Source organism: Toxorhynchites rutilus, chromosome 2 (assembly GCF_029784135.1).
Source record: "Toxorhynchites rutilus septentrionalis strain SRP chromosome 2, ASM2978413v1, whole genome shotgun sequence".
Classification (NCBI taxonomy): Eukaryota; Metazoa; Arthropoda; class Insecta; order Diptera; family Culicidae; genus Toxorhynchites; species Toxorhynchites rutilus.
This window is the reverse complement of record NC_073745.1, coordinates 260194005-260218437: the sequence shown is the minus strand read 5'-3', so window position 1 is coordinate 260218437 and position 24433 is coordinate 260194005. Positions and strand designations below refer to the sequence as shown.

Sequence of the window (24433 nt, the reverse complement as noted above, 5' to 3'; positions counted from 1 at the left end):
CCAGGATCCCAACAGTAGTGACCACTTGCCAATCAAAATTTCTATCACCAATGGGTTGATTTCTTCTGAATCAATAAACATGGCATACGACCTCACAAGACACATTGACTGGAAAAAATATGCGGACGCGATTGCTCTAGCCATCAATTCCAGAGACGGTTTGCCTCCATTGGAGGAGTATAGCTTCATTTCTCGTTTGATCTATGACAGCGCGATTCGCGCTCAAACGAAACCCATCCCAGGTTCCACTATTCGTCGAAGGCCTCCCAATCCATGGTGGGATGGCCAGTGTTCCAAGCTTTATGGAGATAAATCGAATGCATTTAAAGCTTTTCGGAAACGTGGAACCATTGAGAATTTTCAAACGTATTTGGACCTTGAAAATCAATTTAAAAACTTGATCAAAGGGAAAAAACGTGCTTATTGGCGAAATTTCGTGGGAGGTTTATCACGAGGAACGTCAATGAAAAAATTATGGAAAGTGGCTCGAAACATGAGAAATCGCTCTTCATCCAATGAAAGCGAGGAATATTCACATCGATGGATTTTTAATTTTGCACGAAAGGTTTGTCCCGATTCCGCTCCAGTGCAAAGAATTATTCGAGATATACCACAAGATAGGTGCGATCTTGATTCCGAGTTTTCGATGGTAGAATTCTCTCTTGCTCTCCTTTCATGTAACAATTCTGCTCCGGGATCGGATAGAATTAAGTTCAACTTGCTGAAAAATCTCCCTGATGTGGCGAAACATCGCTTGTTGAATTTATTGTTGAATTATAAAGTTTCTGGAGCATAATATTGTTCCAGATGATTGGAGATAAGTGCGAGTTATAGCTATTAAAAAACCCGGAAAACCCGCGTACTTCAATTCGTACCGCCCAATAGCAATGCTGTCTTGTATACGGAAATTGTTGGAGAAAATGATCTTGTTTCGCCTTGATCGATGGGTTGAAACGAATGGCCTACTCTCAGATACACAATATGGGTTCCGCAGGGGCAAGGGGACGAATGATTGTCTTGCGTTGCTTTCTTCAGATTTTCAAATGGCTTACGCCGAAAAAAAAAACAAATGGCTTCAGTATTCTTGGACATTAAGGGGGCCTTTGATTCTGTTTCAATAGAGGTTTTGTCAGACAAATTACAATCTCGGGGTCTGCCGCCTCTATTGAATAATATGTTATATAACTTGCTTTGTGAGAAACATTTGAACTTTTCTCACGGAGATTCGGCAGTAAGTCGGGTCTCTTACATGGGACTCCCCCAGGGCTCATGTTTAAGCCCCCTTTTGTATAACTTCTACGTAAGCGACATTGACAATTGCCTTACACAAAATTGCAGCCTAAGACAACTTGCAGATGATGGAGTGGTGTCTGTCGTAGGATCAAACGAATCCGACCTGCAAGAATCCTTACAAGATACTTTGAACAATTTTTCAACCTGGGCCATTGGGCTAGGGATCGAATTCTCCACGGAGAAAACAGAGATGGTGGTTTTTTCTAGGAAGCATAGACCAGCAAAACCAAAACTTCAACTTTTTTCGACCATATTAGGTATCTGAGTAAAAAATGTCAACAAAGAATAAACTTTCTCAGTACAATTACCGGCATCTGGTGGGGAGCCCATCCCGTAGATCTTATTATGTTGTATCGAACAACTATTCTCTCAGTGATGGAGTATGGCAGTTTCTGTTTTCAATCAGCTGCCAAAACACACCTCATTAAACTCAAGCGAATTCAGTATCTTTGTCTCCGTATTGCGTTGGGATGTATGCCCTCAACGCATACCATGAGTCTCGAGGTTTTGGCAGGCGTACTCCCACTAAAAGATCGCTTCAATTTATTATCTCTTCGGTTCCTCATCCGGTGTAAGGTTATGAATCCATTGGTGATCGGAAATTTTGAGCAATTGATCGAGCTAAATTTTCATTCTAGATTCATGAGTTCATATCATGAATTCACCTCTATGCAGGTTGTTCCTTCTTCGTATATTCCCAACCGTGTTTGTTTTCCTGACTACATCAATTCCTCTGTGCATTTTGATCTGTCCATGAAGCAGAATATCCATGGAACATCAGATTATCTTCGATCGAGGATCGTTCCAACGATCTTCGATGCAAAGTATGGGGATATCAATTGTGATAATATGTACTTTACTGATGGGTCCTCTATGAATGAGTCCACAGGATTTGGAGTGTTCAACGAATTTTTTAGCACCTCACACAGTCTTCAGAATCCTTGCTCAGTGTATATTGCTGAATTGGCAGCGATACACTGGGCGCTGGACAGCGTCGCCTCACGACCTGTTGAACACTATTACATTGTAACGGATAGTCTTAGCTCTGTCGAAGCTATCCGTTCAGTGAGGCCGGAAAAGCATTCGCCGTACTTCCTTGAGAGAATACGAGAAATTTTGAGTGCTTTATCCAGACGCTGTTATGTCATTACCTTTGTCTGGGTCCCTTCACATTGCTCAATTCTGGGTAATGAGAGGGCTGACTCATTAGCAAAGGTAGGTGCAATTGAAGGCGATATTTATCAGCGTCAAATCGCCTTCAATGAATTTTATTCTTTAGTCCGCTTTAGTTAACTGGCAACGCAAATGGAACGAAGATGAATTGGGCCGGTGGCTCCACTCGATTATCCCTAAGGTTAGCCTCAAACCATGGTTCAAAAGTCTGGACTTGAGTCGGGAGTTTATTCGCACCTTCTCCCGACTCATGTCCAATCACTGTTCGTTAGATGCGCTACTCTTTCGTATTAATCTTGCCGACAACAATCTTTGTGTTTGTGGCCAAGGTTACCACGACATCGAGCACGTTGTTTGGTCGTGCGAGCTGTATCTTGTCGCCAGATCGAATTTAGTAGTCACCCTTCGGGCCCGAGGAAGGCAGCCCATGATGCCGGTGAGAGACGTGTTGGCTCGGTTAGACGTTGATTACATGTCCCAAATATATGTATTCCTTAAAGCTATCGATCTTCGTGTGTGATTGTCCTTATACCCTTAGTTTTTCCTTTTCCTTTTCCTTTGTGAGAGATCGGATCCCTTCTTAAGAATAAGATGAAATGTAAATACATATTAGATATAAGATAGGTTTAAGAATTGAGTGTGATGAGTGTGATTGAGAGTGTGAGTGTGATCATTGTCAACATATCCTCATATCCCCTCCTTTTCCTGAAGAAAATATGTCACCCTTCTAAACTCGAGTTGACCGCGAGTGATCGGTTTCCTATATTATTAACATTAGAATTAAGGAAAAATGTATATATACTAGTAAAAATACAGTAAGGAGTTCGGCTCCTTTAAACCTATGTAACTGAGCCTGTAAAAATAAACGATTTAAATAAAAAAAAAAAAAAAAAATAACAACTACTCTAATAAAAGAATTCTCAGAAAAACAATACAAATTCCGCGCTATCTTACGAAAAAAAAAAAGATGCAACCTACGTTCAAAGTTGAAATTCCATGGGATAAAAACACCTTTTTATTTCACTCAGACTGATAGCCATGCTAAGTAAAAATCATCATTACATTTTTTACGTTTTCACTTGGGACTTCTGAATTTTTTTTTTGCATTCGCCCCCTAAAGACTATGCGCCTCATCGTGAGCGGAGGCTACCTGAACGACGTCATAGCCGCCCACACCGGCCGCGGTGAGCGCTATGGTAGGTAGCAATACAAAGTAACGCGGCAACGAACCACGGGAAAAACAACTCGGTGGTTACGTCATTGTGTGCCTTTGACGCTGTGCTCCTTTCCGGTATGCGGTACCGAATGAGTCACGGAATGCAGCGCCAGTCTTTTACCTAGAATCGCGAAACAGCAATAAGCTGGCGACCGTCCGGAAAAAAGGGGAATATAATTGAAATGTCGGAGAGTCCCGCCGAATGACTGGGCTGTAAATAAGTTGATGTTAACTGGGCAAGTGTTTATCAGCATCAATCAGCATTAATGCTTTGCCGCTTTGTTCCGATTTCAATTGAAGATGAGCAGTAAACAAGAAATTAACTTCTGAACTGTATGCACCATCAACTGCAAATATTCTTATTTCACGGTTTGGTATTCTTTTGAAAAATATTAAAAATATATATGCTTTTTTTCTCTCGTTTCAGGGTCAATGTTCAGCCGGTACACTGCCTGTGGCCTGGATAGACGAAGGTCCTGGTCCACCGCGGTGTCCACCGCCATGCATGGCTAAGTCTAATAATAAAAATAGTATCTTTAAGGCAAACAATATTGATAATACTAAATATAACATGGAGAACCGGTTAAATGATAAACAACAGTGCCTTGACTATTTGGGCGATAAGGAAGAGTTAAGTCCAGCACAAATTTGTAAAAAATCGTCACAAAGTATTGAGACCAAGTTGCGAACGACACGTTTGAGACATTGTTGTGAACGTACCGTGGATAGCGCGCTGCACAACGAGGCGTTCGCCGCGGTGCTGCGCGGCGGTCCGGATTGTGTTAGGATGCTGAGTGACCTGCTGGAAACGGACGCCCTGGCCGCCAGGATCACCTGCGAGTTCACCGAGGTGCTGGTACGGTACGACTGCGGACAGCGGTACTCGATCATCCACCACTGCGAAGACTGCAAGGTAAGTGATTGTGGCTAATTAGCACTGTTCGCTCGGCTGGAAATTGCACGGTACGATATGGTAATTGAAAACGTGCGCTGCACCGGAATGGCGCTGCTGTAAATTGGCACGCTCTGCCCATATCTCTCACCACTCGAAACAGTGACCAGTGAGGTAGATGATTCCTCTCGGAACACATAGTGGATTCGGAACAGCGTGTTTGAAATGGGATTCAACACGACTCGCAGTATGCAAAATATGTGTCTGCCTTCAAAGTACAAAGTTCAATCGTAACATAATTTTTTGGTGGAGATAAATATGTTGTATGGATTGCTCGAAATTTCGAAAATTATTTCTGCTAAATTTATGATTCTGATCTTTCAATCAATCCGGTCACTTTCAATATTGAGCACATAGTTCGTTAAAAACAATCGGAATAGGGAAATTGACGAATTTCATGCCAACTCGACGGGCCAATGGCAGCGACATGCAGTGAAACGTTTAGGATGTGAAGATATTGGTCATTTGAACAACTCTACATATACGAAATCTTAAAAAAAATTAGACCACTTATTGAAACGGCCATTTTTTCAAATTGTTTAACAAAAATTTATAAATTAAAAACTGTAATACTGGTCAGAGGATGAAATATAAGAAATGGTTTAAATTTTCATAAAATAATACCAATTTTTTTAGAAAAAAATACACTGAAAAAAAGGATTTTTAAAATTGAAATTCATTTTCTGTTTTATGAAAATTCTCAAAAAATATTTAAAAAAATATAGCCGTTACAATTTTTATCAAGTCGCCTATTCATCGAAAGACGGGCACTTTTACAGGGATTTTTTGAATACGTCTAACCGGAGTATATGGGGGGTAAAATGAAAACCTGAACACAGAACATGAGGGAAAAAATTAAAGATTCCGAATGCTTATAACTCGAACATTTCTTACTGGATCGGAAAGATGTTTGCATCAATTGAAAGGGAATATTTTTACGCTTCTATCGCAATTAATAAAATGTTATTTTTCATTAGATAAATAATTGAATAACTGTGAAATGTTAAGCGTTATCTAAACGCCCTAACTGCCTCATTTTGATTGGCCCGATCTACGGTTTCCCTAACACAGCCATCAAATCAAGCAGCCTTGGGGAAATCGACATTGCTAATACATGAAAGTCGGGAGTATTTTTGTTTCGACTGAAACGTGTTTCCCTAACACAGACTTCAAATCAAAGGAACGTGGGGAAATTGGCATTCCAAATACATTTAAGTCGGGGCCATTTTTGTTCCGACTGAAATGAGTTTCCCTAACACAGACTTCAAATCCATGTAGCGTGGGGAAATTGGCATTTCAAATTCATGCAAGTCAGTGGCATTTTTGTTATTCACAAAGCAAATATATTGAATTTAATTGAATTCAGGAAATGTTTCATTCCATCAAAAATTTAATCAATACAAACAAATGATTGCTAAGCTAAGGTAGTCCCACGTCAACCTTGCCGTTATATCATATATATAACCCACTCATTTTTTTCCTAACAACAGCTTTTTCATGTTTTCTTGGAGAAAAATAAAACTATTCTTATTTTGTTTAATGTCAAGATAGCGATATAGAATATTGAACAAAATTTTAAATCTTATGAACATGTGAACTTTTGTTGAAGACGTCAACTTTCTATCTTTTATCGTCTCTAGAATATATGGCTTTTTTGTATGGAGACTTGTGAAAAAATAATGTTTTACTATTAACATTTATGTGTGTAAATTCTCGCGTTTGACATCTTCTTGACATGTTTCCAAATAGAAAAAAAAATGGGTATATTATATCTATGATATAATCGCAAGGGTGACGTGGGACTACCTTAGCTTAGCAATCGCTTGTTTGTATTGATTAAATTCTTGATTGAATGAAACAATTTCCGATTTCAATTGAATTCAATATATTTGCTTTGTAAGTAAAAAGATTGAACATGTTAGGTCAATTCATGCATTGTGATAGATTACGTTCTTCGTTACAAGGAAATTAAATGACAATCCTTTGACAGTAAATTAAATGACAGACAGTCCTGATGCCTAGGACAAAATATATAATCAAACGATTATTTTATTTTAATTTTCCCTCTGTAGTTTGCATCTATCAAGTATACGTACTTCTCGAACCGCGAATTTGCTTCCAACCTGAAATTTCATTCGCTTCTAGTGTCTGCACGATTTTTCCAGATTCCTAAGTTCAGAAGACCGTGTTAGGGAAACATATTCTAGTCTGCACATAGGCAAGCGAGTACAAAAGTACTCGCAGTTTGCATTTGTTTGCAAAGCCGATTTCCCCAGAAACCTTGGATTTGAAGTGTTAGGCAAACACATTTCAGTCGAAACAAAAATGCTCCCGGCTTGCATGTATTTGCAATGCCGATTTCCCCAGGCTCCTTGATTCTGAAGTCCGTGTTAGGGAAACGCATTTCAGTCGGAACAAAAATGACCCTGACTTGCATGAATTTGCAATGCCGATTTCCTTCAGGCACCTTGGTTTTGAAATCTCTGTTAGGGAACACATTTCGGTGGAAACAAAAATTCCCCCTACTTTCATGTGTTTGCGATGCCGATTTCTCCAACGCTGCTTGGTTTTGAAGTCTGTGTTAGGGAACACATTTCGGTGAAAACAAAAGTCCCCCTACTTTCATGTATTTGCAATGTTGATTTCCCCAATGCTGCTTAGTTTTGATGGCTGTGTTGAGGAAACCATAAATCGCCAATCGAAAAGAGGCAGTTAGGGCGTTTAGATAACGCTTAACATTTTACGGTTATTCAACAGTTTATCTAATGAAAATAACATTTTATTAATTGCGATACAAGCGTAGAAATATTCCCTATCAATTGATGCAAACATCTTTCCGATCCAGTAAGAAATGTTCGAGTTATAATCATTCGGAATCTTTCATTTTTTCCTGCATGTTCTGTGTTTAGGTTTTCATTTTACGCCCCATATATTCCGGTTAGACGTAGTCCCACGTCAAAAACTTCGCAGCATATGTCAATCGCGATGATTTACATACTAAAATGTTACGAGTTGAACATTAATAAAATCTCGGCTTATGTCCAATCACTACAACCTAAACGCGCATCTCTATCGCATTGGGCTCGAGCAAACAATCTTTGTGATTGTGGCGATGGCTACCACGACATCGAGCATGTTGTCTGGTCGTGTATCCGGTTCCATACTGCTCGCTCTCAGCTCTCTAGAGCACTGAGAGCACAAGGCAGACAATCGGAGATCCCCGTCCGGGATATCTTAGGTAGCCGTGATCCTGATCTTCTGCTTCATCTATACCTGTTCCTCAGAAACGCCGATGTCAACGTTTAATGATGTTTCCTTCGTTGTGTCCCCGTTTCATATCCCTCCTATCCGACCGATAAACTTTTACTCAGTCGCGGCAATACATACACACACTATTTACAGACACACGGGCCAAAGGTTGTGCAGTCCACTGATGATTGAACAAGAGCCAAAGGTTGTACCGCTCATGACAACTCTACACGAACTGATGATTGCGCCGGCTAGTGACCATTCTATCCTGGATTCCTCGAGTCGAGAAAGACGCACCACGCTAGATATGAGGTACAGACTAGGGGGACGTTGCTGATTAATGGTCAGCTGCATCCCAATAGGAAGTATCCCGTGTCGGGCACACGTACAGAGCATTGGAGACAGCAACATCCCAATTACGAAAACACTTGTAATACTAACCTCGAGCCAACCGCGAGTAATCGGTTACATATTACTAACATAGTTGTAAGACAAAATTTGTCAAAATATTGGACTCCCGGCCCCGTCAGGCTAACGCCACATGTGCCTAAATAAAAAATATATTTTGGGGAAAAAAAAACATTAATAAAAAACAAGAAGTGGGTTATATCTGTGATATAACCGCAATCGGACTACCGTTGGCTCGGTAAACATTTATTTGAAAGTGCATCTGAATCAATTCTAAATGAATGAATGAATGAATATTTTGAAAGATAGCTGAAAGTTTTTCTTGTTAGTATGTGGTTTTATGAGTATAAGTATGGAATTGTTATTAACATAAAATTCAACTCTTTCGAACTTGTTGGTGGTCCTGAAACGAACCGATGGAATTTGTGTGGCCTTGTAAAAGCAACTGAAGATGTTTGATACATGATTCATTTTTGTTTTCGTGAGAATAACACGAGATTTTTCATGATCACTCCATGTGCAGAATAGAAACTGAGAGCGCCACTTCACGGTGAAAACGAAATAAAGTCTATATAACCTTGCATAAATTTCATTTCGTTTTTATCGTGATGTGGCAATTTTTCATGATTGTCCCATGCGAAAGCTGAACAGAAATTGATGCTATTGACGAATTTACGTTAGATTTACAACCAGATGGCGCGGTGAGAAAAATGATGATGTTTTTTTCAAATTTCCCGGTTTCACGTATTCTTTCTAAGCTAAAAAGGTTAGGAAATCGCCATTTTACAATGTGGTATGTATATTTTGAAGAATGGCTTGGTATAAGTGTTGTAACTTTAATTTTTTTCAACTAGATAAACAATGAGTAGCATGTGTTGCGCTAAAAATACTGCAAATCCTTCTTGTATCGGCCCTTACATTATCAATTATATAATCCAACTTAATATGATATCGATTTCATCACCATTATCCACAGTATTCCTAACCTGTATCCATTATCAAATTAAAAATTTTCGAAGATTATCAATGATTTTGGTCCAATCGCGTGTTGAAATCAGCGTAAATATACAAAGCCCTAATTTTCTTACCATATACTGAAGACATTTATTGGTTGAAATGAATCTAAATAGAAATAAAGTGAATAATCACGACCGAATCTTGCATTTCAGTGCGCTGTATAAACAAACACCATCACTTGTGTGGTTCTGAACTCTAATGTAGGTGTCGCATGAGCTGATTCAGATTTGCGTAAGTTCGTCAATTGGATTGCATCACGGGAACACCAAGTCGAATGCGTAAATGCGAATATTCCTTCGCTCGGACGCATTCACACGCAAACCATTTTTCATGACTGTTCCATGCGAAAGCAGAACAGATACTGATGCGAATAAAAGTACTCACGCCTTGCATGTGTCCGGGATGGTTTCCCAAACACTAATGCATGCGAGCAAAAGAAGTCACAGCTTGCATGTATTCGCTATGACGGTTGCTCCAGGTGCCTAGATTTTGCGTCCGTGTTCGGGAACACATTGCTATCACCAATCATCATCAATGCGCAGTGATGATTTCAATAGCTTGCATTCAGAGCAATTTTTAAGCTATTGAAACGATCCGACATTTTATCTTTCGGATGAAGTGATTATTATACAGCTCCATTCAGCCGGTAAAGAGGTATTAACGTGCAAAATCTTGCACTGCAGCGTCACTCTCTCGTTTTCGAAACTTTGCACTTACTCCCCTGTACAGAAATGAAAGACGTAGTCCTACGTCAAAAAACTTCAAATAAAACATGAAGAAGTTGAGCTCCTGATACCCCTGTATCAGTGCCCGTCTTCCAATGTATGGTAATTGAATGAGCCATTTTTATAATTTTTGTTCAAAATTTACAAAAATTATGTTTTTTTTTGAGAAAAAATGAATTTTAATTTTCAAAATATTTTATTTTCAATGATTTTTTTTTGAATTAGTTTAATATTTTTTGTTAGAAAGATAAATAATTTCATATATTTCATTCTTTACTAACTCAGAAACTGTTGCTGATCAAAAAATGAAATGCAGTAAATTATTTAGGTTTTAATTAAAAAATATCGAACTAGTTAGTGAAAAAAAGTTTGTTGAAAAAAATATTTTGTTTATTGTTTAATGTATATTTGAACATGTATTTCCCATTTTTAGGTAAAAGTTTGATGTGTAGTGGTGCCGTATCCCAAAATAGAGATATATTTTGTTTGAAAATTTAGAAAATTTCAATAATTTGTGAAATTGTAACCATTTAGGTAAGGTAATATTAAAAAAAATAATCTACATGCGATTCAGCATGAAAAACTATATATAGCATTTTATTCTAGGACTAACCGTTCTCAAGATATAACAAATTAAAATTTAAATTTTCGAGTAAGATTTTTTAACGATGTATTCTAAATACTATTTTTCCTAAATAGGTAATTGATTTTCCAACAACTTTCTCAAATATTAAGCTTCAATCAGACATCTGGTTTTCAAACTACGATTTTTTGAAAGAAAGGTCAATCATTTTGAATACGCCCTTTTCAATACTCAGTCGTAATTTAGGTTGGTAATTTATGATGAAAATTTCAATTTTTCATTTCACAATAAGAACCATGTTTCAGAAAAATCGGAGAGGGTCGGGTCAAAATTTGCTGTTTATTGGCCGATTTGGTGTAGAATTGCTCGCTGTATTGATGTTTAACTCGTAACATTTTAGTGTGTAAATTATCTCTATCTACATATTATGCATTTTTTGTTACTATTTAGAAACATGTCGAGAACATGTCAAACGCGAGAATTTACACACACAAATGTTAATAGTGAAACATTATTCCTTCAGAGTCTCCAAATAAAATGCCATATATTCTAGAAACCATTGAAAATAGAAAGTTCACGTCTTGAACAAAAGTTCATATTTCATAAAGATCTAAAACTTTGTTGAATACGATATAGCGATATAGTATATTGTCTACAAACAAAATGAGCATTAGTTGTTTTCCTAAATTCGGCTTCATTGAACTTGTACAAGTAACGATTCATCTAAAGTCAGGCGCATTTTTCATAAATAACTGTATTCTACTAGTCAAGCCCTTTCATTTGATACCCATATTTATGGGGTTGTGAAAAAAAAATATATGCCGCCATCTTGTGGTGGCGGCCATTTTGGATTTGCATTTTTAATAGATAACTGTATTCTACTAGTCAAGCCCTTTCATTTGATACCCATATTAGCTATTCAATGTGAAATTATTATTCAAAATTTCCGAAAATCAAAAATAAAAAACTCCGGATAATCGAGTCTAAAATTCCGGATAATCGAGTCACTGGATAATCGAGTCCACTTTTTTTTTGAAACTAAAAAAAATGTTTTCGAAAAAATGAATTTAAATTTTTAAAATATTTTTTCCAGTGTAATTTTTTGTTAATTGTTTTGGCATTTTTTCATGAAAATGTAAAGAATTTCCTATATTTTATCTTTTAACCAGAATTGTGTAAGTGTTACAATTTTGAGCTAGTTTTTTTTATACAAAATAAAGAATAAAAATTGAGCCCTTTTAATTCTTTCTTGAAGATTTCAAGTATGCAAAGTTGCTTAAATGATCAATAGCTTTACCCTAACAACGTATTACTGCTATCTGAGATGGTGCTGTCAACTCCTAAGAGGAGTTGGCATGAAATTCGTCAATTCCAACTATTTTTCCGATCCGCGACGTTCTGGTTATTCGCCATTTAGATGTTATATCTTTCTGTTCTAGAAATCTGTAGTAAGTCTGAAACATTCTAGATCAGCGTCTTGATTTGGTCATCACCAGTGTCGGCACGAACTTTCTGGCCACTGCAGTTGGAAAATAAAGGTCTATTCTCTTTGAACATCCATTTTACGGTGTCGGTACGTGCAAAACGTCAAATCATAACCTAAAATATTTATTGATCTTCGATGCAAGTGATATCAGATTGCCCATTACGTTGCGTTCCATTGTGACTGGCATTATGGCTGCAAGCAGCTATCGACGGAGCCAACTTATTGCTTTTAGGTGCACACGTGCGTCCATCTGTGTCCTGCCAGTTGCTACGTTCCTCTCGGGAACAGGAAGTGTGACGGAGATATGAAGTGAACCGGATACATACGATGGTCTATGGGAGGGAGAATATTTTGTCCTGTATTAGTTGTCCGCAGATCCGGAGCGACATGGAGTTAATTTCTCCACTAAATGAATATACTCATTCTGGTTCAGCAGTGGGAAATAGGGGTGGATGAAACATGTGCACGTGAGTGCGTGCTCGCGTGTTTGTCTTGGCGATGTGAATCATCAAGAGTGTAATGAGATGATATGCAATTGCGAGATGAGAAGAGGGATTAAGGGACCTTGAAATGGGGTCACATGATTTAATTACTTCGCCGAAGTGTATTATTCACGAACTGGACCACTTTTCGCAAATAGAAACTTGTGGCTTATGAAAACAGGCCAAATTAGGTGAAATGTCTGGAATACCTTTCAATATGTATTTCTTTTAATATGTTTGATGCATGAAAAAACTGTCTCCCACTTGGGAGCTATAAAAAGCTTCAAACTAGTGCGCATACTTACTGCAAATACCTTACCGTCTGTTTGCTTTATCTTGTTATGTGCCGACTAATGAAATTATCTGGTCTTTCTCATTTCAATGGGCGTTTTTCTCCTCAACCCTTCCTGTGTGTATACATTGTAATATTTTATTTGCTTACTAATCCAGTTACGATTTCCACATAAATTGTAACAAAGAATATATGGGTATGTATGATGTTTTCGAGCAACATTGTAGGCAATTTCGGTGAGAAATTGCCGCAATTCAGATGAAGCAGAAGTGGCGAAGGGAGAGCGCTTGCATTCCTCCAATGATATATTGTGATCGTAATTTCTTCGGTTCGTTAGAATGGATATTGCTGAGAAAGGAAAGTAAGTGGAAACATTTTGAGCCAAAACCTATTCTTACAGAAGGAATGGTTGTCATGTGATTGACATAATTGGGTATTAAAACATGCATCCATCGTACAGCTTGTATTAGAATATTGACCAGTTTAGATTATTTCAACGAACCGTTGCTAAGAGAGTGCATCCGGACACTTCATTGTTATTTAGTTTTTATACACAGTTATTTCTAGCTAGAGTAGGCCTTATGGGCACATGCTGTTACGTGAAAATTCGTGTACACGGAATATGTGAGGGAAAGGAGTGAAAGGGGTGTACGTGACAGGTTCGATTTTCTCTATTAATAAATTAGAATGAGAGGGGTGTAAGTGACTTGATCGATTTTCTCTCCATCAACTTTTTCTTTCATGAATAACTCGATCATGAAAGAAAAAGTTGATGGAGAGAAAATCGATCAAGTCACTTACACCCCTCTCATTCTAATTTATTAAGATTAGAGTAAATTTTTTTCTGTAAAAAAAGTGAAAACAAACATTATTTATTTTATGACAAAAACCAATTCTCCGTTTTTTCTTTTTCTTTTTTGCTGTGTACAAATAGTCATAGTCAAATAGTTCATTTTGACAATACACATTGAATATAAGGAAAAAAATAAGGTGAACTTAGCTTTTTACACATTATCCCTTAATTAATTTTTGATGTGTCCACTAGTCACTCGGAAATCAGAAATAGACCAATAAAACTATATTGAAAGAATTCTTCCGGAAATGATTCCAGAATTCACCTCGATCAATCGCTATGCACCTTATTATCTAGATCAAAATATGATAGAATATGATTATATTGTTATGTGAACGTTACCCAACCCATTTAGTTTATGAATATAATAATTTCGATGATTTCAAGGAACGTGATTCGTTTGAAAATCTTTCGATGAATTTGGACTTGAATTTGAACAGATTGATGTAATCCAAAGACACATTCGTGCAATAGATGAATTCTGTATCATATTTCTGTGAGAAGTTGGAAAATGGTTTTGATCAGGCATTTATTTCTATGGTTTTTTGAAAATAAAAAGATGACGAAAGAGATATTGCATCGCAATACAAAAATATATGTTTCATAAAGTTAGAACCACTCTTTATTTTGAGTTTACAGTAAAAATTTAATAGCTGAGCCAAACGATCAAACTTTTGCATTCAATGTTGTTAGTTGAAAGAAATCATTAATGATTCTATAAGTCCCTTCGCTATGAATCAATACTGTTCAGGTTGTATTTATTTTCATCAGAGAAGATTACTTGGAATAGTGAACCCGAAGGGATTAAAACCCTAATAGTAATGGTCCAAAAAAGAAATCTAAATTATAAATATGTATTTTTTGTACCAAAACATTATTTTATGGAGTTACATTCAGCAAGTTTTATTTTCGATTGACGTCCTCCAACAGAGCCTGTACAGTCGTTTACGGTAACCTAGTGCGGGGTTTGTTCGTCCCGATTTGGGAAGCACCTTGTACGTTTTCAATCAGGATCGCTTCTTAACCCTCTGGACGAAACTTTGCAGAACATCGAGCTTTTTGGCCAAGTCCCGCATCGAATGGACTGTAGCCCAGTTGAAAAGCAGAAATTTGTAAATAATTGAGTTCATTTTCACGCTTGTCACTGTGTAGACCGGAATATGTTTACCTAAAACGTTCTCTTAAACTGAGAAACCTGGGTGCGTCATTTCAGATACTAGAGGTGAATGAACTCTTGCTGTTCGAGAACTATGTATACATGAGATGTGCAAAAATTTCAGAGGGAAATGACAATTCTTCCGTTCACATATTTTGGTAGTCTTAGGCATCATATCAAACGTAAAAGGACGTTCATCAAATTTATTTGAAACGTAGAACATAATCTATTACATAAATTTCGATGTATTCTAAAATAATATTCGAAGTGGTAAACAAGTGGATTGCATAATATAATTACGTAGTTCTACGTCGAAAATATGCGGTGGTGTCCTAGATACAACCCCTTACATTTTTTTTTCCTACAAATAAATTCAAAAGCATTGTTAACGGTGAATACCAACAGTCCCGTCGGGTCTGATTGCATCTAAATTAAAGTATTAGACTTTCCGCAACTCATTGTGCACAACACCTTACTGATCCCACCCACAGCACATGCTTCAATAGACGGACTTCACCTGGCTTTACCTACACGCTTTTGCGTTTCGGATTCTCATTATGCATCCATCATCTCAATTCATTTTCCGATGAATCTTTTGACGTAGGATTACGTCTTTCAGGAACATATTGGGGTACAAATTGAAAATCGAAAATTGCGCACATCGTGAAAATTGTCCAATTTCAAACGCTTATTGCTCAGTCAATTCATGATGGATTGATGAAATTTTTGTGTCAATCGATTCCGGCACTTCATAATTTTTTTATATTGAAGAAAATAATATGTGTCATGAAATTAACTATCGAACAATTGAAAAATATCAACCCCTATCCTAACGGAAATATTTACTTCTAATTGGTCGAAATTGACGACACATGCGGCTGTTTCCTAACAGAGACATCGAAACCAAGCTGCCTGGGGGAAATCGGCATTCCAAATATATGAAAGTAGGGGGAACATTTGTGACTACCGAAATGTGTTCTCTAACAGAGGCATCAAAACCAAGCTGCCGGGGAGAAATCGACATTGCAAATACATGCAAGTCGGGGGCATTTTTATATTGCTAGTTAGGTGAGTGATACGATTATATCTAGCAAATAAAATTTAAATTTTGAATTTTAATGTTGGTTGCTTCGTGAAATTCCATACCAATGACCGATCGTGTATTGTAAAAAATTTAACACAAGTGTAATTGTAAAATTGTATATGGTAGCAGTTGTGTTAAAAATAACTTGTTATATGAAACGATTCATTTCAATTTTCATAAATAGAATCCAAGGTATGTTTCCGCTCGAGAACGGGTCGTTCGGTTTAAGCTGTCTGTTTTGTTGTGTTCATTTTCACCCAAGGAAAGTTTATGGGGCGAGAAAAAATAAAAAAAGTGAAGAAATATTCGAAAAGTGGTTTCCCATATACTCTACATATAGTATTAGGTGTTGTTAGTCCAATTAAAATTCGCATTGGGTTGAATCACTCAGCAAGTGAAAATTATAAATTTTGTTTTATAACCTTTTCGATTTCAAATATGTTTTCTCTATATTAAAGTAACTTGGTTTTACTAATGAGAAAAATTGATAATTGTGTTTGGTGTTGGTAATTATCTTATATTACATTGGTGAGTTTTATTCTTTATTTCATCCATACATAACACAGAAGGCTTCTCGTATAGGGTCAAAGAGGGCGGTTTTCATCATATCTCATTCCACTTCGGCATTTTCTATCTGATACGTAACACACAACGACGGTTTTCCATACTTCTGTCATCATCACTCGGTAAACACTGGTGAAGTGAACAAACAATACCCAACAACCAAACAAAATTGCCTTTTTCAGGGCCACTAAATCATTATCAAAGAGCTTAACGATGTAATTCTTCAAACATATCCAAAATCAACAGATAGCCTAACGGAATCCTACGTCAACTATACGGTCGTGTCTCGGACACAACCCTCCTGTGACTTTTTTTTTCTCATATTTGCATTTCACGAATGGGTTTCAGACGTGCGATACCTTTGTTTCTCAACTTTTGATGTAATCCAGTTAATAGTTTTCAATTTTTTCCAAAATTGCTGCATATTCTGATTGTGCTTGAGTCCAACTAAGCGCACTAAGTTTTTGGGTGGTTGTGTATGTTCGTAGTCCTCAATTTCAGAATCATAAACAATATTTTGCTTGTTGTATTTGATGAAGCATGTCTACTGCAAGAGAGCGAAGCAACCAAACTAATAACAAATTCAATAAACATTTTCAATACCATATGTTCATAGCTTTTTGATGTTATTATAGAATGAAATTAAGACAGTTTTTTTGGGTGGTGGTGTTTGCAGTTCTTGTCGTATTCACTCATTTCATGTTCACTTTTTTTTTCATTTATATTTACTCGCTAAATGTCAACAACATTTCGTATGTGGTGTTACGTTTTATTCAATTTCCATTCCGTTTTTCCTCGATTAAACTTAATTAACTGTACACAATGAACTATCTACTACCTTGCAAAACAACTTCACCGAAAAAAAAACATTCACTACGAACCAGCTTTTTATGTTGCTGCTAAAGCAAAATCATACTGTTTGAATATTTAATCTGGCTTTAACATCACGAATTGGCCCTGATGTTATGACACGTCATCACTTCTAACTCGCATGTTGGGTTCGCACGAACCCACCGCCGCCGTAGTAAAATAGGTGGTAAACACACATTGCTCATTTCAATTCCTCCCACCCTCATTCCCTCTAATTACAATGGATGATATCGATACCTCACCCCGGGACCGCTTTAGTACTGCAGCCCACTCACACACAATTCCAGGGAAAAGCGATTAACGTTTATCCGAAATGGATTCCATCGGTCCCCGGTGCAATTTGCCACCCCGCCCACACGCATTGTGCCCTTCTCCAGTCACTGATTCAACGGGGCTCGACCGCGCTCGCTCCGCCGGACGAATCAGGGCAAAAGCTTTATTTCCCTACCAAATTACCTTCGAAATTTGCGGGCGAAATCTGGAGTATTTATGTATGTGTGCGTGTGTGCGTGTGTAGAATGGTTTGTCTCATCAACGTCAGTATTAACATTAGCATTAGTAATGTTGTGGTGGCTAGGGGAAATTTCCGCGGAGCAACCCCTCAGCTGAACAGGATTTGTCTTCGTGGACATACGGTAGTATAGTTTCAATTGTATTTTATGAAGTTTCGTCAAATATTTTTTGGATTTCCATGTTCATCGGTGGCCAGCTCTCGAGACCTTGTAACAGTTCCGCCGGCAGAACAACAGAACATGGGTTGTTTTAACTAAATTTCACAAAAATCTATTGAAAATTCGGAAGGTCATGAACAAAATTCAAGTCTCGAAATCATATAGAATTAATGAAGGTTTTCGTTATTCGAAGGTCTTTTGTTTTTCTTTACTTGTTTACTTTACGTTTGTGGTTCTTCACCTGCCCTAAAGAATAATATTTTTCAAGAAAACTAGAAATGGATCATTTCTGTGATACAACCGCAAAATGAACGTAGCGCTAACTTTGGCTAACTTTAGCAATTAATAAGTATCAAGCATTCAAGCATATAACATTTCATAATTTCGAATGAAGTGATTGTCATACCACTTCGTTTAGCAGGAAAAGAATTATTAACGCTCAAACGAGGAATCGGGGGTCTCCGTAGCCACATTGGTTGCGCGTTCGCTTAGTAAGCGATCGATCGTGAGTTCAAAACTCAGGACCCTCATTGACCATCTTTGTGTTGTTACAGAATAGCTACGTCCACGCAACAATCATCAGCGATGGAGATCGATCCACGGTCGAAATAAGATCGATTCATCCATACAACTGCTCTGCTCTGCAAGACACATCGGGCTGCTGTTCTATAAATAACTCAACAATGATCATTCAACTGTCTCCGCTGTCCGGTAGTCCAACTGGATAATGGAAGAACAGAAAAAATATACTGTGTGAAAGAATATACGCCTAAATGGCTACTGTGTGAATGTACCATATGCAATGGTATAGAAGGAATACTGGCGAATGGCAATGGTGACATGTACACGATTAAAATTCGGCTCTGTTACAGCTAAAATGCTAATGAGCCTTAAATAAATAAATGGGATAAAAAAAAAAACGAGGAATCGATTCCTCCTCGAAAATAAACAGCACAAATAATACCCCCCCCCCCCCAAGCCCCGACAATTGGAATCATCGGTTGATAGTTGCATTCGTGAGCATTTGATAATAGAAATTCTGCTTTCACCAAACAATGCGGCTCCGTTCAGTCCGGCTGCAGAAAGGAAATGGGATTGAGAGAGAAGAGCATAATGCACAGGCGTGTGAGCGTGACTATCCTTACCTCACATAGCAATAACAACTAAATGGATTTCCAAGCGGGCGCCAGTTTATATACAGATTTGTGTGATTTCAATAACCTGTTTTCAAAGCAATTTTGAGACTATTGAAACAATTTTTCGAGTCATTAAACAACAAACATAAAGTTCTTGGACATGTTATCTTTTGTTTAAAATTACAGGGTCTTTCATATTAAACGCTCACGCAAAGAATTTTAATAACTTCTACAAAAGTGAACCGATTTTTATTTTAAAAAAACGAAAATAAAGCTTATTTTAGGACATTTTTGATGTGACCACCCTTTTTTTCGATAACGCGTTTTAAACGGTGAAAAAAAATCTTCATGCACAACTCTAACATTACGACTTCGATGCAGTTGATAATCCGAGTTATTTCTCCTTTAAGTTCCTCCAAATTTTGTGGCTAATCAATATAGCAACGCACCTTCACGTACCCCCAGAGGAAATAATCGACGATGAGAAATGTTGAAATTCTTACCAAAAGAGGACAAAGTTTCATTAAGGCTTCGGTTGTTCGAGTAATACGATATCACTGAAAATACATGTTCTTATAAAGTGTACATCCTGACACTAAAAACCATCCGATCAGACTGAACGAGTAACCGAATATTATCGTCCCGACCTTTAAAGAAGGATTGGATTTCTCCTCGGAATTACTTACCAAAAATAATGCCCCTTCTTCCATACAATTAGGAAGTCCATCGAAGATATTATCAAGTTCGACATGTGTGCAAGTAAACCCGAAACATTGATTTCTCGCTCCGACAACCATCCGGATCTTGAATCAGGAATCCGAATCTAAAGTTTTAAATTTGAATCTAAAACGACAAAAACATGAATTATTTATTCTTTTTTTTTTATTTGGTTTAAATTTGGCAGCCCCATTTTTTTATGACCAAAAAGTAGAATTAGCATCATCGGTTTTCCATTTTGAATCCAGCCTTACTTTTGAGAAGGGCCTATGCGGAAGCTGCTTGAACAGTTTTTCAAAACAAAATTCAATGTATCTCAAAAACGGTTAGTCGGATTGATCTGGTGTCTTCTGCAATATTTTATTGTTGTATTATTGGGGCTATATGGAGAAAATATGCGTTGCTATAAAAAATGTTTCATTGTTATTTTATTTCGAAAATGACCTTTAAAACTCAATATTCTCAAAAAAGGATTTTTTTGATTTTATTATTACAAATGATAAAGTTTATTGCATAGTGCGCCAGAATGGAAAAATAATGGACAAAAAAGTTATATTCATTGTTGGATTTTTCAAATTGTTGAAATGTTTTTTATAATTTTCTTTAGATCCGATTTTATGAAAGTACGCATAATTTGCAGTCAGAAAGGTTCAAGGCAAGATTAATTATTAACCTAATTAATTTAAGTATTGCAGTCGAAAGTTATTTACTCTTTTAGGAAAATTTATTTCTTGGTCTTTTTACCTGAAAAAACAATCCTATACCATATACCATACCATCTATACCATCCTATACCATAAAGATTAACCATATCACCTAATTAATTTAGGAAAATTTAAAAATTTACTTCTTGGTCTTTTTACCTGAATAAACATTCGAAAACGACCAAAAGTTGAAAATTTTCAGTGAATTTTATTTGAATATCACTGTATCGCAGAAACGGTAGCATTTGGCAATTTTTTTCCGTATACCTTTTTGACAGCAAATTATGCGTAATTTTATAGAGGTGTCTGAAAACAATTATAAGAAACATTTCAACAATTTTCAAAAATCCATTTTTTTTAATTATAACTTTGTTGTCTATAATTTGCCCATTGACGAATTTCATGCCAACTCGTCTTAACAGTTGGCAGCACCATCTCAGATATCAGTGAAACGTTGTTGGTGCAAGGATATGGGTCATTTAAGCAACTTTGCATACTTGAATTCTTCAAATAAGAATTAGACTACATTTTGAAAAGGGTCAACAAAATTCTATAATTTTTTTACAAAAATTTATAACTCAAAAACTAAGATACCTACAAAATTCTGGTCAAAGGATGAAATGTAAAAAATTGTTTAAGTTTTCGTGAAAAAATATTTTAAAAATTTCGCTGAAAAAATATATTTAAAAAATTAAAACTTATTTTTCTCAAACACTATTTTACAATTTCCAACAAGTCACCCATTGGAAAATGGGCACTTTTACAAGGAATTAGTTATTCTGACAACAACTTTTTGTTGTTTTTATTTTTTCAGACAGTCTCAGCTCAATAGAGGCAATCCGCTCAATGAAAGTTGATAAACGCTCATCTTATTTCCTAACAAGAATAAGACAACTATTGAGTGTTTTGGTCGAAAAAATATTCAAGATTACCTTAGCATGGGTTCCCTCTCATTGCTCGATTCCGGGGAATGAGAAAGCGGACTCGTTAGCTAAGGTGGGCGCTTTAGAAGGCACACTTTTTGAAAGGCAAATTGCTTATAATGAATTTTTTCACATTACTCGTCAGTATACGCTCGTAAGTTGGCAGCGCATGTGGAGTGGAGATGAGTTCGGTCGTTGGTTACACACGATTATCCCTAAGGTCTCGACGAGTGCATGGTTCAAGGGATTGAATGTCGTGATTTCATTCGCGTGATATCTCGGCTTATGTCCAATCACTACAACCTAAACGCGCATCTCTATCGCATTGGGCTCGCAGCAAACAATCTTTGTGATTGTGGCGATGGCTACCACGACATCGAGCATGTTGTCTGGTCGTGTATCCGGTTCCATACTGCTCGCTCTCAGCTCTCTAGAGCACTGAGAGCACAAGGCAGACAATCGGAGATCCCCGTCCGGGATATCTTAGGTAGCCGTGATCCTGATCTTCTGCTTCATCTATACCTGTTCCTCAGGAACGCCGATGTCAACATTTAATGATGTTTCCTTCGTTGTGTCCCCGTTTTATATCCCTCCTATCCGATCGATAATCTTTTACTTAGTCGCGGCAATACATACACACACTCTTTACAGTTACACGGGCCAAAGGTTGTGCAGTCCACTGATGATTCAACAAGAGCCAAAGGTTGTACCGCTCATGACAACTCTACATGAACTGATGATTGCGCCGGTTAGTGACCATTCCATCCTGGATTCCTCGAGTCGAGAAAGACGCACCACGCTAGATATGAGGTACAGACTAGGGGGGCGTTGCTGATCAAGGGTCAGCTGCATCCCAATAGGAAGTATCCCGAGTCGGGCACACGTACAGAGCATTGGAGACAGCAACATCCGAATTACGAAAACACTTGTAATACTAACCTCGAGCCAATCGCGAGTAATCGGTTACATATTACTAACATAGATAATAAGAAAAATTGTCAAAGTATTGAACTCCCGGCCCCGTGAGGCTAACGCCATATGAGCCTTGATAAAAATATATATTTTGGGAAAAAAAACAACTTTTTCGTGTTTCCTTTGAAAAAATTACAACTAATCCTAATTTTGTTAAACTGAAAATTGAGATTTAGTTTTAGATGTTATTAAAATATGACGTCAACTTTCTATTTTTATAGTTTCAGGAATATATGGCTGGCATCTTTGTGTAGTACTCCTGAAAGAATAAAGTTTTACTTAATTTCAATGAATATTTTTTTTCAAAAAATTGTTTGATGTTTTTTAATAAAACCCAAATAATTTCCTACATTTCATTCTTTACGACCATTTTGTAGAACACATAGTATTTCAATTAAAGTTTTTCGGAAATAAAGTTAAAAAAAACTTGAAACTCTAGCCTAAAATTAAAAAAAAAAATCACACTAAATCTATCAGATCTACGAAATTTTAGATAACGAATGAATTGTAGGAATTTTTTTATGTTTTCATTAAAAAATATCAAATAAATTTAAAAAAATCATTTAAAATTTTTTTTTGAAAATGAAAATTAATTTTTCTCAAAAACATGTTTTTTAGAATCATGTTATTATTTTAGATCCGAACATATTTCACTATCTTAGATCGATTTAAATATATTTCACAGTTCGATTGCTTTTTATTCGAAATCATGAATTATAAAGTTTATACGGATTTCTCGCGCGGTTGACTTTTTAGAGCTCTCGTTGAGATTATTCGCTGTCGCATTGGTGCATATGGAAGAATAAATGTTCAATAAATTACAAACTATAAAGTTGGTGTGTTCTTAGTGCAACTACGCTGGTTCTGGTCATATTCCAGCTCAAATCAGCAAATATAAACTCGATTCGGATTGTTTTAAAAGAGTTCTCCTGGTTGTCTTTATACCTCTGTTGTTGCGTAATGGTTCAATGGAACAATAAACGTACGATGAATCAAGATACAAATAGTAGTTACGTTATGTCATAGAACATTTTTCCCGGTTGCTTATTTGATAACGAGAGAAGTTGAGGGAGATGTGTTCAGTGGATTTTGCTCTCATTCGAAGGGTCCGTCTTCCGGTCGGGTGATTCTGAGGGTTTGCTTTGGTCGGCACTTCGAACAGTCTACGGTTGGGCTTTGCGTGGGATGAGTGAAGGTGGAGGAGAGCAGATGTTGTCTTTGGTGAGGGAGCGACGGTGACAGAACCGTGTAGGCTATGAATTCCAAGAATTTCAAATTCAATAATCTAAAATCCGAAAAATTTAAAATGTGATATTTAAAAATTTTTAATTTTTTTTTTTATTTTTATGGTTTTTAAATAATATGCTCCGGTTCAAGTGATTTAAGAGCAGTTTTCTCTGTTACCTTCTCAGGTCTTCAAAAAAGGACTCCGCGATCACAATTGGAGTTCAATGAAGAATACGTGCGATGAATAACAATATACAATATATATTTCCGGTCTTATTGGTTTTAGAGATCTCTCGGTTTCTCGGTTACCTTCTCAGGTTTCCCACAGTTAGTTCTCCGACATCGTGATTGAACTTTGATAAACGTTTTGTTGTGTGGTCGATAGTTCGTGTTCACATAATCACATCACTTACCTCAGTTAATCCTGATTCATACCTTTCCCACTAACCACTATCCTTTTCATGATAATCGCTAGGGAACCACGCTATAGAGGCGACCCTTCTGGCCTTCGGGCGGCGATTATCATACTAACATTCCTTCCCTTCCCCTGGTGACTGTAAGGACGTGGCCGGTGTCGTTATTGACCATTTAAAGCTCGAATCACCGAAAATTGCACAACGAGAATGATTTGCTAGTCCCAAGCGTCATTCTGTGTGTTCTTTGTGCAATTTGGTTGGTTC

At 37.0% G+C, this 24433-nt stretch overlaps 1 protein-coding gene across 1 annotated transcript in view; it reads left to right on the top strand.

Annotated features, from left to right (window-relative positions):
- LOC129771384 (uncharacterized) overlaps positions 1-24433 on the top strand; it is a 191397-nt gene that overhangs the window by 56996 nt on the left and 109968 nt on the right. Inside the window, exon 2 of the mRNA XM_055774971.1 lies at positions 4110-4595. Within this exon, the coding sequence (XP_055630946.1) occupies positions 4110-4595 (486 nt within the window). The remainder of the gene's footprint in view (positions 1-4109; positions 4596-24433) is intronic.